This window comes from Pteropus medius, unplaced genomic scaffold (genome assembly GCF_902729225.1).
Source record: "Pteropus medius unplaced genomic scaffold, Ma_sr-lr_union100, whole genome shotgun sequence".
In the NCBI taxonomy this organism is placed as follows: Eukaryota; Metazoa; Chordata; class Mammalia; order Chiroptera; family Pteropodidae; genus Pteropus; species Pteropus medius.
Genome location: NW_024355205.1, coordinates 4,131,663 through 4,150,169, shown reverse-complemented (window position 1 = coordinate 4,150,169; position 18,507 = coordinate 4,131,663). Strand labels below are relative to the sequence as shown.

Sequence of the window (18,507 nt, the reverse complement as noted above, 5' to 3'; positions counted from 1 at the left end):
GTCTGTTTCTCCCTTTAGTTCTGTTAGTAATTGACTTTACATATTTTGGGGCTCCCTCATTGGGAGCATAGATATTAATAAGTGTGTCTTCTTGGTGCATGATTCCCTTTATCATTATGAAGTGTCCTTCAATATTTTTCTTTACATTTTTTATTTTTAAGTCTATTTCGTCCGATATTAGTACTGCTACTCCCGCTTTTCTCTGAATGCCATTTCTTTGAAAATATCATTTTCTACCCTTTCACTTTGAGTCTATATTTGTCTTTTGAGCTGAGATGTGTCTCCTGGAGGCAGCATATGGTTGGGTTTTGTTTTTGATCCATTCTGCAACTCTGTGCCTTTTTATTGAGTTCAGTCCATTTACCTTTAGGGGGATTATTGAAATATGAGGTCTCCTTATAGCCATTTTATCTTTTGCTTTCCAGTAGCTCGGTGTTACCATTGCTTCCTTATTCTTGTGTTTCTGTTTGCTTTATTTTGGTTGGCTTTTGTGGGTTTTGCCTCTGATTCTTATTTTATGTTATATACTTCAGTTCTGACTCTATGGCATGTGATTACCATTACAAATCTGAAAAAGATAGTTATATACATACAGTCGTCCATTTCCTCTGTGCGTGCCTTATCTCCTTTCCCCTTTGCGAATTTGGATCTTTGAATACTCCCCTTTTCAGTCATTGTTATCTCAATTTGTTTCTATGTATGCTGAACATTCATTACTATCTTGCTATAGCAATTCTCTTCTTATTATTTAAGCTTATAATGCCGTATTCTTAGTAAGGGTTGCACTCCTCTGCTTCTATTTGCCTGATAGTCACCTTACTCCTAATCATGTATTTTGTTGTTGTTATTTTGTTTTAGGTGAGCTGATCCCTTTCAGAATTTCCTGTAGTGCAGGCCTCGTAGTGGAGAATTCCCTCAATTTTTGTATGTCTGAAAAGATCTTAATTTCTCCTTCATATCTAAAGGAGAGCTTAGCTGGATACATTATTCTAGGCTGGTAGTTCCTTTCACTTAATAGTTTAAATATTTGATTCCATTTTTTTCTGGCTTATAAGGTCTGCGCTGAGAAGTCCAATGATAATCTAATGGGTTTTCCTTTATACGTTACCGTTTTCTTCTCCCTGGCTGCCCTGAGAATTCTGTCTTTGTCATTGGTTTTTGATAATTTTAATATAACGTGTCTTGGTGAAGGCCTTTTTGGGTTGAGATAATTGGGTGTTCTGTTGACTTCTTGAATTCCAAGTCCAGCTCATTCCTTAGATTTGGGAAATTCTAGTCCACTATTTGTCTGAAAATGCTTTCTAGTTCCTGTTTCCTCTTCTTCGCCTTCAGTAATGCCCATTACTGGAGATTTTTCTCTTTCTTTCTGAGATGCCTTGTTGCCTTGGTTGTTCATGGTGTTTAATGGACTATTTCTCTGCCTAGGCATTAATGATAGTGTATTCTGTTGTTTTTCCAGAAAGATTTACTATATAAAGGTCTCTCTTTAGCCTGCTGCAAAGAAGGCACTTTTCTTTTGGTTTCAAGTAGGTGGCATCTACGCCTCTTGGATCCCTGATTTATAGAGACTAACATCTTTTATTGTAGATTTTAATCACACTTGCTCCTCTCAGTTTCAATCTCTGTCAGTGTTAGCAACAGTTTTGGTAGTGTTTGCTCAGATTCCCCTGGGGCTATGTGGTGATCAGTCTCGGAGGGTATTGGGTGAGGGGCCCTCTGGGTTGGGAGTTGGGGGGCTGAGGCTCAGCCTCAGTTTTGCAATCGCGGCCAGTAGAAATCAACTGTTCTCTGCAGTCCTGTACCGCTTCTCTGCTTTCTGCCCTGATGACTGAGCTGTCCTGCCGGCTGTATAGAAAAGTCCCGGCACTTAAAAGCAGGGCTGACCAGGGAAGTCGCTGCACCTTCACCCCTCCTCCTCCTCCTGCAAGGAGCTCCAGCAGCTGTGAGAGGTAGCTTCTTTATTTGTCCTAGTCCACTGCCCGACACCTGGGCTTCTGACCTGTGGTAGCTCTTATGTGCAGATCTCATGCTCAAACCTGCTGGTGTGCAGTTTGGGTGTTTTTTGTTTAGTTTTAGATGTTCAGCTTATTGTTGTTTCAAGAGGAGAGATCTGAAGATATCTCTCACTCCACCATGTTTTCCCAGAATTCCAACATTACTTCTTTAAATAACTTTTCAACTTCCTATTCTCACTCTTCTCCTTCAGGTATCCCTATGACACATGTGTTTTTACATTTAATTTTGTCCCGTAGACTCCTTAAGTTATTATTGTTATTATATTTTTTCTTGCTATTCTGCTTGAGAAAGCCTCGTCTCTCACCCAAACCAACAATTCAGCATTCCACTCTGCCCCCTGAGCAGCCAACCCGGTGCTGGTGCTCAGACTGAGCAAGGCTATCACTGGTAAAGTCTGGTTGTGGTCACAGCTCCTTAAAGAGGAATATCCAAAGCTTCCGGCTGAAGGTGCCAGAGCCTCTGTTCCACTCAGCTGCTCAGGATCAGGCAGCCTGTGTCTTTGCCCACTCCTACCTCCTATTGTTGCAGGGTGGTTTATTTCTCTCCCTAGTTGTAGGGCTTCTGTTAATCCAGACCCCAGGCAACTCTGCTTGCTGGTTGCTCCATGTTTCCATCACAAATTTGATGTGGTCACAAGAGAGATGAACAAAGCCTCTATAATCTGTGCCATTTTGCCTGGTCTCCCATTACTCATATTGAAACATATTTCACCATTATTTATAACACAGACAACACCTGCAGCTCTAGTTCCTTCTAGAACTCTCTAGTCATCTTGAAGCTCTCACACAAAAGTGAAACCATGAAGCTCTGAAAAGCATATGGGAAAAAAAGTTTTACTTGGTGCAAAAGCAGTTATCGTTGGCTTATCAGCATTTTCCTTTTTTCTTTCTCTTCAGAGCTAGTTCTATGCTCACTGGTAATTTTTTTTTTTTTTTCCTCAACTCACATAGAACTTTTCTTTTTATCTCAGGAATGCTACATATTTTAGAAAAGCCCTGACTGGTATCCTTTTGATTCAAGAACACCAAGCTCTTTGCACATTCTAACTGTATCTGTTACAATGCTTTTGCTACAATAACAAAAATTTAGAGTGGATTAAAGATTAAGAAAATATATTATCGTACATAATAAGTTCAGATGTAGAGAGATTCCGGTTGGCTAATTCAACAGCTCAGTGCCATTGTCATGAATCCTGGTTCTTTGCATCTTCCTTCATTGTCATTCCAGTGGATTGGCACTGCCTTCGAGTTGTTTCCCTAATGGTCACAATATGGCTGCAACAATGCCAGACATCATAGCTAAACCTAATGTCCAGAGAAAGACAAGGCAGTCACCTTTCCTTTGTTTCTCCTTTTTAAAGTTAGGAAAACTTCTCACATTTCATTAGCCAGAATTTTGTCATGTTTCTATAAAAACTAATCACTAGCAAGAGGAATGGGACCACTACATGTAGATCATATCATGCAAGAGCCATTCCCTGGGGCCAGATGTGGTGCTGGTCCCTAAAACACGTAGCTTTATGAGAAGAGTGGATACCTAAATAGGTGAGTGCTCTGTAGGAAAGTGGGGAGTTGCGCACCTTGTGTTGGGATAGAGAACATGAAAGGAGAATCTCACCCTCTTTCCTAGTTAGAACTAAACGGAGCCAGTTGGGAATTCCCCAATGTCAGTGGTTCTCAAAGTATGGCATCTGCACTAGCAGCATTGGCATTTCCTAGGAACTTTTTAGAATTGAAATTCAGCAGGTCCCACCCAGACCTAAGGAATCAAACTCTGGGGTAGTGCCCAGGAATCTGTTCTAACAAGCCTTCCAGGCAATTCTGATGCACCCTAAAGTTTGAGAACTATTGCCCTACTCCAGTGGTTCTCAAATGGGGGTAATTTTGTACCCAGGGGACATGTAGCAACCTCTAGAGAAATTCTTGTTGTCACAACTGGAGTGTGGAGCACTACTGGCATGTAGTGTCAGGAATCAGGACAATGCACAGACAGCCCCATGACAAAGAAGTGTCCAGCCCAAAATGTCAACAGTGCCAAGGCTGAGAAACCCTGTCCCTATGCTATGAGGCTGAGGAAGCTCCTTTACAGGGGCTGTAGCCCACCTGGCTCTCCATATTGGATTCAGCTCTTTACGCCTAGGTGGGACAAGGATTAATGTCTTAAGGATTCTCAGAGCAGAAGAGTCTGATCAACTCTTCTTAGCAACAAGTTTTCAGGCCTTCAAGTCACCTAGGTAAGTCCTAGGGGTCTCACTTAAGTATTTATCTATGGCAAAGCAATAAACAGTATTTATCTTCAGGACAAAACACACACACACACACACAAACACACACACACATTTTATAATGAGCACAGTCAATACACTCATTGAAGTTTCAGAACTGGCTTTTATGGGGGCCCAATTCCTCTCTTAGAAGGCTGACATGAAAACTTCCACGCTTAGGAATTTTTCTGTTCAATTGAGACAAATGAGCTTCCATTGTATTCTACTATCTAGCTCTCCTGTGAGAGGCCTGAGGGTCAGAAAATGGAGATCAAACATCTAGTTCTAATCTACATTTCCTATATATACAAGATGCAGGTGAGAAACCATGCATCTCTGTAGATAAGATTTGTCTCTCTGAGAGTTTAACATTAGAGGAAAGTAGCAAATTATATCAGAGTAGCTAAGGCCACAGTCAGTTCAGGCCAGACCACCTCATAACCTATTTTCGAATGTCTTACAGTACAACTTGTTCTACCACGATCTCCTCTGGCATTATTAACACACTTCTGGAAATGGATGTGCTGGTAAAGTTTATTTACATTATGTTCTATCATATCAATCATATTTAAGTCTTGGAAATTTTATATTTCCATACAGAACCCAGTAGTACACTCCTGGGAAAATATATTAAAAAAAAAACAAAAACAGGATACAATTAAAATGATAATTGGGTAGCTCAATGAACATCTGGCTTCTGAAGGGTCTCGTCTGGGATTTTAGAGTGAACTGTATCCAGAGGCTGCCAGTGGCAATTCATGAGAGAGTCGTAGAGTTCTTCACTTTTCACCATAAACTCTTTGTTTAATTCCTCGATATTCAAATGAAGATTTGGATCTGCCAAAGCCAATAATGCACATGAAAAAAATATATAGTTTTACAGGACATATATTAGAAATGTCTCACAATTAAAAAAAAAAACATTAGCAGAAAATATTGCAATGTTACAAATTTTAATTTGTGTCTTTCCTTTCAATAAGACTTGAAAATAGAAACTGCAGCTAAAAAAGAAGTAGTACTACCAGACTCAATGAGTATCTGGATGATGAATGAGAAGGATAAAATGGGCAGAATCAAGAGCACTTTTGGAGATGAATGGACAATATTTGGAGATGAAGTCAATTTGGGGTAAAGAGAAAGGGAGGGTTAAGGATGATTCCTGAGTTTCTGACATGAGCACCTGGGAGGATGTGGTGCCAAACAGAGAACCAGAACCAAGTCTCTGATAGGGTTTGAAAACATAAGCAGGCCACTTTATCTGCTTAGTTAACAGACTAATATAAGTGAATAAATTATATATAGCAACTAATTCAGAAACAAAGGGGGAACCTGGACTTCCTTATCTAAAACGTGGAATCCTGTGATGAGGAAGTGGTGTTGTTATCATGAAAGCATCAGACCTAGATATTTATTTCAAGTTGCCAGGTTGCCAAGGTCTCCAAGGTAACTGACTTTTCAAATGTAGTGTTTATTTTTCTCCTTGTACTGAATGTATCTGAAGAAGCCCTGTCTGTTTTCCTTTATAAGTTTTGCAAGCTTTAGTTCATTCAGGGCCATAATTTGCTTTCTAACACAAGTGTTCATGCTATTTATTTGTATTTATATGCCTGTTATAGACTGTGCTCCCCACTCCCAATTCATATGTTGCACCTCTAACTTCCAATGTGATGGTATTTAGAGATGGAGCCTTTGGGAGACAATTAGAGTGAGATGAGATCACAAGGGTGGGACTGTAGTCCGATGTGATTAGTGCTCTTATTAAAAGGACACCAGAGCTTGAGATGTCTCTCCCCACATCACATGAAGATATGAAAAGGTGGTTATCTGCAAGCCTGGAAGAAAGCTCTCACCAGAAACCAAATCAGCTGGCACCTGATCTTGGACTTCCCAAGTGTCCGGAACGACAATAAATAAATTTCTGTGGTTCAAGCTACCCAATTTGAAGTAGTTACAGCAGCCTGAACTAATACAATCTCCTTCTGATTTTATCATTTTAGAACCAAGATCATCAAATAGCCCCTGCACATCATGTCTCATGAGCTACTTCTCATTTTCCTTCACTGGAACCAGATTGTGTTGTCTAATTCTTGTTCTTTAGACCAGCAGTCCCTGACATTTTTGGCACCAGGGACCAATGCTCCTATGAGAATCTAATGCCTGGCGATCTGAGGTGGAGCTGAGGCAGTGATGCTAGTACTGGGAAGCGGCTGCAAATACAGGTGAAGCTTCGCTCCCTGGCCCTCGCCTGCCACTCACCTTCTGCTGTATGGCATGGTTCCTAGAATTGGGGACCCTTGCTTTAGAGTGTCCCTTCTCTTTTGAACCATCTTTCTTTTGAGGCAGTTTATAAAATTAGATGTTTCTATTTTTTTCTGAACTTTCTGAAATTTTCTTTCCTAAAGTCATGCCCCAGGGTCCTTTCCTTCACCCTCATGGACTGTTGTTTTACTAGAAGGCTCCTGACTGTGTGTTCCTGGTGGGGAGAGAGATGTCAAGACCATATGCTCATGAGCACTCTTTCTCCTGTAATTTGTGGCTGAGAAAACGAATACAGTATGGTCAGCTAGGAACTCCAGATTAATGATGTAGGCCCTTCCAGTGATGTTGACCATAGGGGTAATAGAAGCCTATAAAACACAAATTAATTACATCTTCCCTAAACTTTTGGACTCTCTAGACCCATGCTGTCCAATACAGTAGCCAGTAGCCATGTGTGGCTATCGAGCACTTGAAATGTGGCTAATCCTAGTTCAGATGTGATATAAATATACATTTTGATAACTTAGTATTAAAATAATTTATCTCATTAAATTTTTAAAAAATTAAATTTATTAGAGTGACACTGGTTAATAAAATTATATGGTTAAATGTAATTCAGTGATACATCATTTGTATATTGCATTGTGTGTTCACCACCCAAAGTCAAATCTTCCATTACCATATATTCTACCCCCTTTAGTCTTATCTACAATTAAATTTTTATATTGATCACATGTTGAAATAATATTTTTTGATATTTTAGGTTAAATTTAAAGTATTACAATTAATTTTTTTTAATTTGGCTAATAGAAAATTGAAAACTACCTATGTGGGTGAATTTGTGTTTCACATTATATTTCTACTGTACAGAGCTGCTCCAGATCTGTAAATAGCTAACATTTGAGTGATTATTATGTGCCAGACCCTGTTAAAACACTTAAAAGCACTAAGGAGCTATTGTCCTCACACTTCCTATAATGTAGGTTTTAACCTCCCATTTTACAAGTGGGGACACCAATGCACTGGAGATAATTTGTTTGGAATTACAGAGCTAGTAAGAGATCTGAACCCGGGCAGTCTAGATCTATAAAGCACATTCTTATTATATGTCTTCCTCTTGTTATTTTTATAGACTGTCTGCAGAACTGATGAAAGCAGAGAGAATACGCTCACGCTTAACCCAAATGAAATCCCCCTCAGAGCTAGAATGAATATCTTTTATTCATATTTCAATCAAAGTACTAAAAGGTAGAACTGCCCCATAGCATTTCTATTTAAACACCAAACACCAACTAACATGAAGACTTTAACTATTAAGATTGATGCACTCATCTTTGATAAAACCACAAAGCAGTGGGTGGGTTTGTCTTGTAGGGATGGGGTAAAGATAGGGAAAGAGACCAGATGGACATGTGATAAGAAAAAGGCAAAAGTGTTCTCTGTATTTTTCTTCTATTTCTTCATCCAAACGTTTTCTTTCCTTCCTCAAATAAGACACATTCAGAAACAGGATTCTTTTCTGGGCAGACACACTTTGTTGTTTTCAAAACAGACCAAAAACTATAGGAAGCACCACCAGACACTGTAGAGGGAGCCTGTTAGGTCCCCCAGGAACTAATAACCCTAAGGAAACTAGGAAGCCAAATCCACAGTAACTGCCTCATGCTTTTAAGAAATCAAAAGTAAAGCATAAGTAATCCCAAATTAAGGAGGAAATGGATCTCGACCCAGAGAGGAGGCTTAGCTAAAGCAATTTCCAAAAACTAGACATATTGCTAAAGAGAATGGCTTAGGCAACCTACACTGGTATTTTCCAGTATGATCTCTCAGTTTCTAGCCTGTTAAGTAAATGAGGAAACTGGAAATCGAGTAAGTTTCGTTTTTCAACTACTGCAACGCAAGATTTATGTTACCTTCTAGTGGGTCTTCATCTTGGTTTGCAGCCAGAGCTGTGGTTTCCTGTAATGAAAATCAGTATTTTAGGAAAAATTATTTTACTTAAAGATTTATTATCAACACGTGCTTTCTTGGAAAAATCTAGCTCTCAAAAATAATATCTAAAACACTAAACTCCCTTCAGATCAAATTTACTCTGAATTTTTATTAGAAGAATCTTTAAATGGTTTAATATTATAATTATTAAATAAGTGAACTGAGTCAACAGAAGAAAAGTAAGAAAAGAAGAGCAAGCCTGACAAAGGCCACTGGCCTCTCTGAAGTTTCTGAGAATTAACTGGTATCCTAGGTCCTGGGCTAGGAACCAGATCCAGGGGCCTTGGCATCCAGACTCCATAGTCCTTGTACTAGATGCCCTGGAGCTCTGCTCTTCCTTCTAGGTGACAATCTGCAAAGTTTCCATGAGCACATCCCTTTAGAGCCCTTCTAATGACATTCCCCAACTCCATGGCTCAGCTAGGGACCAAGACAGTAGCTGCTTGAGGAAATGCAGAGGCTACAGAAAAGCAATCCAATCAACCATCTTCTTACATAACGAGAGAACTAAATTCCAGAAGCTCTTCCAAAATATATCTTGGATGGTTAATTCACTTTCTGCTGGCTCTACTGGGGCAGTGTAAGTTTTTATGACTCTTCTTTATAGGCACCTGCTGGGAACCTGTCTTTGTTATGGATGTACAGCTGTTCCAAGGAACCACCCCATTCCAGAAGGGCTGAGTTAGCTCCTGGCTCCAACGACCTTATGTCAGCCTCCCTACCAATAAGAACAAGATTATATTGAAAGCCAAAGATTTATTATCTCTTCTTTTCAATCTATCTGAAAGTATGCCTCCCTTTCACTCTGAAACAGGTCCTGATCTGGACAGGTGTGGACATGTGGACATGTGTGTGCTACTGTGGAGGAAGTGAGCAATAAGCTATGACATCTCAGAGAGGACACGATTTATTAGGGAAGACTCCAGAAAGGATGTGTGAGTGAAAAAGACACACCACAGAGCCTTACCATCTGGAAAATAAATGATAAGGTTACCATAAATTTAATCACACAATCAGTGTTTTGTTTTTTTTCTATTTAGAAATGGCCAAAACAGCCAGAATCTGTGCTTATAATACAATGTCCAAGTAACCTCACATTTCCTCCTTTTCAATGCATGCACTGGTAAATGTGAATCCTAACTCACTAGGTTGTGGGGAGCAGAAGTTGTCTGGAGACAAGATTCTCCCTGGTCTGAGGTTCACCTGGGCAGTGCATGCTGCCAGTAGTCCTTAAAGAAGGGCACATCTACAAACGGTTTTCCTCTGTTAGAGGCAGTTTGGGAAAGTTGTGCTGATGGACCCCAAAGACCTGAAAATCATTTTGAAGACATCCACTGCCTCTGATATTAAGCAAGACACAATGTCAAACTGGAAAGGGCTCTTAAGAGGCTAACCCCTTCGCTTGGGGAGATAAGGGCTATGGACATGTGTGTGCTACTGTGGAGGAAGTGAGAAATAAGCTATGACATCTCAGAGAGGACACGATTTATTAGGGAAGACTCCAGAGAGGATGTGTGAGTGAAAAAGACACACCACAGAGCCTTACCATCTTGAATTTTGTCATTACTGGAAGCTCCCACCAGGAGAGCAAGCAGGTGGCACAAGAGTGGTAACCAAAACCATTGAAGAGAATATATTTATAATTCTTGAATGAAAAAGTGCATGTTATAGTAATAATTTGACTAGAGAGAGAGATGAAAAAAAAAAACAGAATGTGTCAACAAAAATGAGAAGAAAAAGGAGGGAAGGAGTGGCAAGGGGAGATAAAGAGATAAAAGGGTGTTGATTTCTTAGTTTTTTTGTGAACAGAGAGATAAAAAAATACTTTCATTTCTGGAGTTGATAATACACTCAAACCTATACTTCTCCATTTAAAGACATAAAAATAACCACTAGAACCATCTCCCCCGCCTCCTCCCCGGCCCCACCAAAAGGAAGGGGAAAAAGAAAAAGAAAAAGAACTATATAGCGAAACATTTTCTTTAAAAAGATGATGTAGTATTAAGGATCTGCTAAAAGGATAAAACTCAAATTGGGTTTTAAAAAAAGAAAATCCAAGAAATCTAACAAGATATTAAGAGGCACACCTGAAACAGACTCAAAGAACAAAATGAAAGTCTGGGCAAAAAAATACCAAGCAAATGCAAGTTTTAAAAACTGAAGGTTTAGATGTTAAACTCGACTCTTGTGTTTCTTGTGTTAAAGACAAGGCTATCACACAGAGTGTCACTGTACACATTAGGAAATAAACTGGGGAGAAAAATCTGTAACAGCTGGAACGCAAAGTGATAATTTCCCTAATACATGATTATTTTACATGGTCAAGAAAAAGGGGCATAACTCAACATAAAAAAGGTAGGCAGAAGATATCAACTAAGCACACAGCACACAGATACCAATAAACCCTTGCACAGGTGTTTGCCATTAATAATAGACAAATTCCTTCCTCACCTGTCCATATTGGCTAATTGCACTCACAAAAGCACAGAGAAGCAAGCACACCTACAACAGCAGTGGAAAGCATAAACTCAGGCAGGCTTTTTTGGTAAGTCACTGTTTAAAATTTTAAGTGTTATATCTTTTAATCCAGATCTTTCACTTCCAGAAATTTTTTCTTAGCCAAAAAACACTCAAATGCTTGAAGATAGGTAAAAGGAAGTTTGTTAAAGGACAGAGAACATTTAAAATGTCAGTAAATAAGGGATGAACAAAAATCATTGCACAATAGAATGAGCAACTTTTATAGAAAGCTCTCCTGATGCAACCAGTAAGCAGACACAATTAAGGAGCAAACCAGTATACACTGCAGAGTCCATTCCTGCCCAAGGAACCACCAACTTCTCAAACCGGAAAAAAGCCCAAATACACTGATTTAGCTAGAGTACAAGGCAAAAATCTAGAAGACAATACTTGAACAGTATTTTCTCCTAAGTGGGAAAGAAATAGAAGAGCAGGGAATGGTGGAGGCTTTCCCTCACACCAGTACAACTCTGTGTGGTTTCAAAAATAGATTACTTCAGTAATCGAAATATTAAAATATCTTTTTAAAATGTGTTAATGTTCACTGCTATAACAAAACAATACAAAAACTACCTCCTGTCCTAATTTGTGTTTAAGAATAAAATCTGGTAAAATTATTGGAAGATGATAACCTAAAATTTAATAGCAAGAATTTAGACACATACTTCATCAGCCTATTTTTGGAAGACAAAAAGGACTTAAATTGTTTGTAAGTCAAAATTTCTTAGGTCATCAGCTTTTACTCTCTGGTATTAAAACATGGAGCAAAAGCCATGGCTGTGGGAATGTGAATGACAGGATGTAGAGGTGTGAAGACAGGAAAAAGATGTTTCCGTGATGGAAACATGAACGACACAGGATTCATTTTTTAGGGAGGGATACCTCAGGTGTAACCGAAGTTTCAGCTGTGTGTCCAGAGGTCCCACGTGCAGAAAGGTTGTGTTCACTTCCATCCACTGTATAACCACAGCTGTAGCCAGAAAGAGGACAACAGCCGTGTTGTTGCTCATACCAGATGCCAAAGGGGTAACCCTGGCAGGGCTGGAACTCCTGCTTCACTCTAACAGCCAGGGGAGACAATAGGAATGACATCACCAACTGAGGCAGAATCATTCAAAACCCTAGGACTCTTTCTTCTTTCCCGGAAGTTACAAGTAAGGATCATTTCTGCTTTAACTGTTTAAGAATTTCTATTTTCAAAGCAGTAGTCTGTAAATTGCCAAAAATTATGTGATAGAACAGTGCCTTCATTTTAATTCAGAGTAGGAAAAACAGCTCACCTTTGCCAGTACCAGTAATAATTATTTTGTTGAGATGTGTCAAAACCTGCAAAACTCTCTTGTCCAGCCATTTATCCAGAAACTTGATAAAATGAGACAAGGAATCAAGAGTTATTATTCTGGCATCAAAAATCCCAGCTCCCAGCCTAAAACCTTTCAACCTGACAAATAACTCACAACTGCCTCAGAGAGAAACTACATTTAGTGGCAATGCCTGCTAGGCAATTAACTTCTCCACTTTCTGACAATGGAGTTAAAGGGTGGGTGGAGGCAGGAGTGCATTGAGGTCACCTGGGTTCGGAAATTCTGCAAATTCTATTGCTGGCTTTCAGTTGCCAGCCCCCTCCCAGTGGTCAGGCCTGATGAAACTTTCCAGTACCCAGTGGGGATGGAGAGGGAGTGTGTGTTGGGCAGCTGAGAAGGACAAAGAAGTATCCACCCTAACCTCCAATAATAATATTAAGAGAGTCACTTCAAATACCACAATTTGATGTTTCCACCCTCAGTTTAGCTATCTATAAATAGTAATGATTAGAACCAGCCTCTTAGTGGATTTTTAAAAAACCTATCTCCTACAGGTTGAAATCATCCCAACCAGCTAGCTGGTAGGAAGAAGTGGTACATCTCTCACTCGCTTGCTCGCTTTCTCACTTTCTTAATGGGAGAACAGAAAAAAAAAAAAATTTCAGTGGTTCAGTATTTTTTTTTTAAAGCACAATAAAGGTTCCCGAACTTTAACGCACATTCACATTACCTGGGCATGTTAAAATATAGGTTCAATAGATTTGGAGTAGGTCCTTAGATAATGCCTTTCTAGCCAGCTCTCGTGCACTTTAAGTAGCAAGGCTACATAAAGTATCAAAATTTAAGAGAATTTAGGGTTTGGCTATTTTCCTGAAGCTTGTTCATAAGTAACTATTTCACTATTCAAGTGCTTGATGTATTTTATATGTACCTGTAATGTGAAAAATAATAGTCACAAGAAATTTAAATCATTCACCCATTATTAGTGAGCTCCTACTATATATGTGAGGGTAATACTGGTGATATAATGAAGCTTATACTCTAATGGATTTCCCTGTCTTCAAGGGAGATGTCATTGATTAGCAGCTCTAGCAAACATTGCTAGGGGCCATCCAGTATTCAGCTTCCTTTTCTTCCTTAATAACAGAACCTTGATTTTATTTGGGGGCAGCAATAGGCCTTGCTAAAAGACATCACTTCCTAGCTTCCCCCCTTACAGGGAGATGTGGCCAGGTAGCTAATGTATGGCTAATAAGATGTAAGCAGAACTATTACAAGGAGATTGAGGAAGGCTGTGCAAAGGGTGTTTGCTTAGCTGGAAGGCCTTTTTGTCCTCCATCTTTTCCCTAAGCCTAGTGCTAAGATTACAGATATGATGGCTGGAGCCACAATAACTGCACCTATCTTGGCCTGTGGGGTGACATCAAGGAGTAAGTCATGTACTACAAATACAAGAACTGAAATACAGAATGCATCTGGGTCCCTGGTGGCTGAATTCCCTGTATCAGCACTTGACTGGTCTACTTTTGGATTTCTTATAAGAAATAAATGTCTTGTTTAAGCCACTGTCATTTTAAGTTCTATGATGTTAAACATAATTCTTAATTACTATAGCAGTTTAGACATCAAATAAAACATCAGTTAAGGATTCTCTTTTTGTAAAACTTTAATTTCGGGGTTTTTCCCCTTATTTTAGAACTTTTTTTTTTGTAAAAAGAAAATCAGAATTTTGACTATGAATGGGTGAGAGATGAAGCTGTAGTTGGAAAGGAGTGTAGGAGCTGAACATTGAAAATAAGGTGGTAAGGAGGCTGAGGAAGGGAGAAACCAGTGGAATAGGAAGATAGCAGAAGCTGGGGCACAGAGGACTGTTAGCAAGGCTCCAGAGATGAGGATGGACATTCAGGGCTTTGTAGGTGACAGCAACAAGGAAGGGTTCTTAAATATTATTTTGCTCTCTAAAAGCTTCAAATGAAAACTTCTCATATTTCATGTAAACTATTCCCATGAAGCAGATTAAACAAATTTATATCCGGACAGGCCAGTGGCCAGTGTCCAGGGGAAGTAGCCCACTCTCTGCTTCCCTTAGCTCTATGTGCAAAGGAGATCCAAATCCTCTGGGAAAGCATATGCAACCTCTGTAGTCTTAAAGTTTGACTTTCTACCTGTTACATTAAGAAAGGAGGGTAATTGGGCAGGAATATTAGACTCACATGGTATTTCGAACAGGACTGACTTTTCTCCACTGTATCTTGCTTTTACCCCTGTATATCCACTTCACCACCACCCCATTCCCTAAAAAAAGAAAAATTGGGTGTTTGTTCTTTAGCAAATCAAACAAAGCCACACACTCCAATATTTGTTGAAAGGATAAATAAATCAACACATGGCTCAACCATAAAAAGCTTTCAATTAGTAATTTAGGAGCAAAACTAAAAATACTGTTTAGTGTTAAGAAACTGAATAGCTGGTTGTTTCTTGGCAACTGAAGTTTTCACATGAGATTAAATAGCTTTTTACATCCTGTGTTTGGAAACAGAACAGGAGGTTTTTCAGGAAGTATGCTCAGTTTGAATCCAGTTGAACAGGTATAATTTTGTATTGTTTTTCTTTAGACAATGAAAGCCATTGTTCTTCTGTTGAAAAGAATGTTCAAGCCCAAGGAAATAAAAAAAGCAGCAGCAGCACTGGATCTACCGTTGCTTAGTTATGTGGTTTTGAGAGTTCTTTCTCTGGACCTGTTTCAATATTTGTAACTTTAGACTCCATTAGTGTATTTTAACCTTAATGTAGCCCTAATCTTTTTGAAATGTAATGAAATTTTCTCAATGCTCTCCTCTAAAACTGTACATATACAGTTTTGCACGAAATTTCAAGGGGTTCAAAGTCCCCAGAACTTATCCATGAACTCCCACAGGTTAGGAACACTTGAACTAGATGCTCTCTAAGGTCATCTGAGCTCTATAATTGGTTCCACTAATTCTCAACAGTAAAAAAAAAAAAAAAGACTAAACCACTTCGAATTATGTTTATGGTGCTTACACTATGATTCTCATTCTAGAACCAACTGTATCCTAAAAGATTCCTGATTGCAGCAAAATATTTTTCAAAATATTTTTCTTTTCTAAAATGTGACAAATATTTAGCAGGTAAAAGTGTGACAATATGGTAACAGAAGTTGAATATAGCAATTATCCTGTTATAGTTACATGTTAAAATTAATTTAAAAAATATGAGTACAATTCTTCACAAATAGCAGTTGAGATTCCTCTAGGGTGACAGGCAGGGCACCAGGGGCATTCCAAAAGCAACAGAATATATAAATCACATGATTTTGAAACACGGTTTTATTCAATTTTTTTTTCTTTTTGGATAAGAAAATATTTCGCATTAAAATAAAAAGAAATGTCATGGAGTAAAATACAAATAGTCATATTTTTTTAAAAATAAAATATGAGATGCCAAAGAAATGTCCTGCTTACTCATTCTTTGTTCCATTCCCAGGGGACACCCACTTGAGCAATTTACACTCTTTTGACCTTAGTGGTTTTCTGGTGGTAATAGTTAAGAAGTAGTAAATAGGAAATAATTTAAATAGTAAAATAACTTATGACTCTTTGTAACATAATGAAGATAACTAGCACAAAGCAAAGTAATTACTATAAAACAGTGAATGACTATCCAAAGTGAAATCATTTCTACAAGACCTATCATCTATTAAAACAAACCTTAAAGACATACTGACAATTCAGAGCATCAGAGAACAAATGTTCTTGGAAACAAAAGGATCTAAGTGCTACAGAACTGACACTAAATGGAGTTTGAAGAATCGACATTGATGTATGCATCTAATTCCTGCTTGTCAAATCGACCTGCTGTGGCATTTGCTGTGGCAAATTATACATTCCAATATCTGTTCTACTTTTAAGTTTGTACGAAGATGTCATTTCTAACACATTCCTGAATCTCCAAACTTAATGAAAATCTCAAATGTAAATTCAGGCCATCTAGCTTTTATTAACGTTTGACTTTGCACTTAAACTGGGAAGGTGGTAAACTTAAATACACCAGTCCCTCAATTTACGCGGTATTTTTTTACATGAGTTTTTTTATATGCAGTAAATATTCCGTTTATGTGGACTTTTTATATACGGATTCCATTTACACAACCTCCTTTCACACGGTTCTTTCTTCATTTCCATTATTGGCGATTACACTTTCTAAAAAACAATAGCTTACTCAGCAACGTACAAAGAACTAATACTTACCAACACACAATTATTAATGCATTAACTTCCCATTCATTAGATGGCAAATAAAGCAAGGGTGACTACTGATGTTTTTTGGTATTGGTTTTACAAATGTTTTGCTGTAGAAGCTGAAAATTATAGGAAGGAAAAATGTCTCCTTTTAAAATATTTTTACTTTTAGATAATGCACCTGGTCATCTACACAATTTAGAACATCCAAATATAAAAGTTGTATACAGTATTTGCCACCAAATACAACTTCCTTGATCCAACCTTTAGATCAAGGCATTATTTCCTCCTATAAGATTAATTATGTTAAACGGAGTTTTAATATTTTTAATAAACTTGAAGATAATGACTAACAGTTACAGAAGCCTGGAATACACAATTTTAAGTTGTATCAAGAATATTAGCTTTGAGTGATATAAAGCCATAAACTTTAAACGCTTGCTAGAAAGCAATACGGCCAGAAGTGGTTGTACCAAGGGATATGGTTCCAACCACTGAAAATTAACTGGCATTATTAATTTATTAAATAAATTTCTAGCATTATTAAATTAATTGGTATTATTAACTTATTAAATTTCAAGAAGGTTCTGATAATTTGAATGGAGATGATATTAATGAATTACTGGTTGATCACCAATTAACTGATTATGAATTAATTCATTTAATATCCGAAGCCCGTCCTGCCGATGAACACAGCAGTGACCTTGAACTAGTTTTTCACTGCAGAAAATATTTACAAAGCTCTGCAATTGGCCACAAAACTGGAAACTGCAATTCCGTATTGATCCAAACATCTAATGAGCCTTAAAATTCTGAAAAGATTTTTTAAAATGTTGTAGTGAATACTCAAGAATTTATGAAAACTTAGAAAAAAATGGGGATGGAAATGATCATCCAAAAACATAATGAAACCGAAGTAGTACTTTCAAATATTTTGAGCAATAACAATAACGACTTTGTGCCAATTAAAGAGGTTGATTGTTTTAGATTACAGTAGAGACACCGACAGCGAATAAAATTTATTTTGGTTTTTCTGAATTTTCATTAGCAGTTTTGTGATGTTAAATATTTTTGTTACTTATATCGGCCTATTTAGTACTTTTTTTCGTACTCATGGACTGTTTTTATGCAGTTTTCTTCCACGTTAAAAAAAGAAAAAAGACGTGTGGAATGGACAATCCGCGTAAATCGAGGGACAGGTGTAAATGAGATTTTCCTCTGAAATGCTCACCAAGAATGACTACGCCTTCCTTTCTTCAAGTAGTCTGTCTTTATTCCCTTCAAGCAAAGGGTCCTCCTCCCTCCACAAGATGTGTCACAACGCTGCTAAATGGACCCCAGAGTTAGACAAGTGAACCAGACACGAAGTAAAGGTGTGCAGGGCCGGATTACCTGGCCTGGGCTCGCGGGAACGCGGAAGTGAACTTTCAGGGCCTGGACTTCGCCGCCTGCTCTGGTAACTGCAAACCCTAAATCCCACTCCCTGTTTGCCCTGCTACCAGACAATGAGAGAGAAAGGATCACGCCACTGCTTCCAGCCCCTGAACGAAACCTAACTCCTACAACGCATATCACAGCCCACAACAAACACTAGCCTACACTAACAGAACCACACCGCCAAGAGCCTAAACCCAGACCAAAACTGCCTCGCCCCTTCCTTAGACGTGACGGAAATGAGGGGCTTCCGCCAAGAATGTCCCGCCCACTCCCCTCAGACGCGCGCAGCCCACAGCTTCCTAGAATATGCCTGCTTAGCTCCATTTTTTTTCTCATAACAATGAAAACCTCCTCATGTGGCATCCTTTTTTATTCTCTGCTTAGAAATGTCGCGCGATCTTCGAGCGCCGAATCTGTTTCCACTGATGCAGGCGCCTCAAAGGCAGCTTCCCATCGT

At 38.6% G+C, this 18,507-nt stretch overlaps 1 protein-coding gene across 5 annotated transcripts; it reads right to left on the bottom strand.

Moving 5' to 3' along the window:
• Positions 1–4,794: 4,794 nt before the first annotated feature.
• Positions 4,795–18,293, bottom strand: CUNH6orf52 (chromosome unknown C6orf52 homolog). Of its 5 annotated transcripts, none has more exons than XM_039858018.1 (6): positions 17,845–18,293; positions 14,568–14,649; positions 12,331–12,412; positions 11,933–12,110; positions 8,452–8,497; positions 4,795–5,116 (listed from the first exon to the last, which is right to left on the bottom strand). In XM_039858018.1, the coding sequence occupies exons 3-6, from the start codon at positions 12,399–12,401 to the stop codon at positions 4,959–4,961; spliced, it is 453 nt and encodes a 150-aa protein (XP_039713952.1). In that variant the 5' UTR covers positions 12,402–12,412; positions 14,568–14,649; positions 17,845–18,293; the 3' UTR covers positions 4,795–4,958. The 5 variants fall into 5 exon arrangements, with proteins under 5 accessions (XP_039713952.1, XP_039713951.1, XP_039713953.1 ...); XM_039858017.1 differs by having other exon boundaries at positions 18,006–18,292; XM_039858019.1 differs by lacking the exon at positions 14,568–14,649.
• Between the last annotated feature and the right edge of the window lie 214 nt (positions 18,294–18,507).

Excerpts from the sequence above, each read along its gene's own strand:
- CUNH6orf52 (XM_039858018.1), bottom strand. The coding sequence starts at position 12,401 with ATGGCTGGACAAGAGAGTTTTGCAGGTTTTGACACATCTCAACAAAAT. Across the intron at positions 12,111-12,330 it reads TATTACTGGTACTGGCAAAG|AGTGAAGCAGGAGTTCCAGC; the intron begins GTGAGCTGTTTT and ends CCTGGCTGTTAG. Across the intron at positions 5,117-8,451 it reads AGATGAAGACCCACTAGAAG|ATCCAAATCTTCATTTGAAT; the intron begins GTAACATAAATC and ends TGGCTTTGGCAG.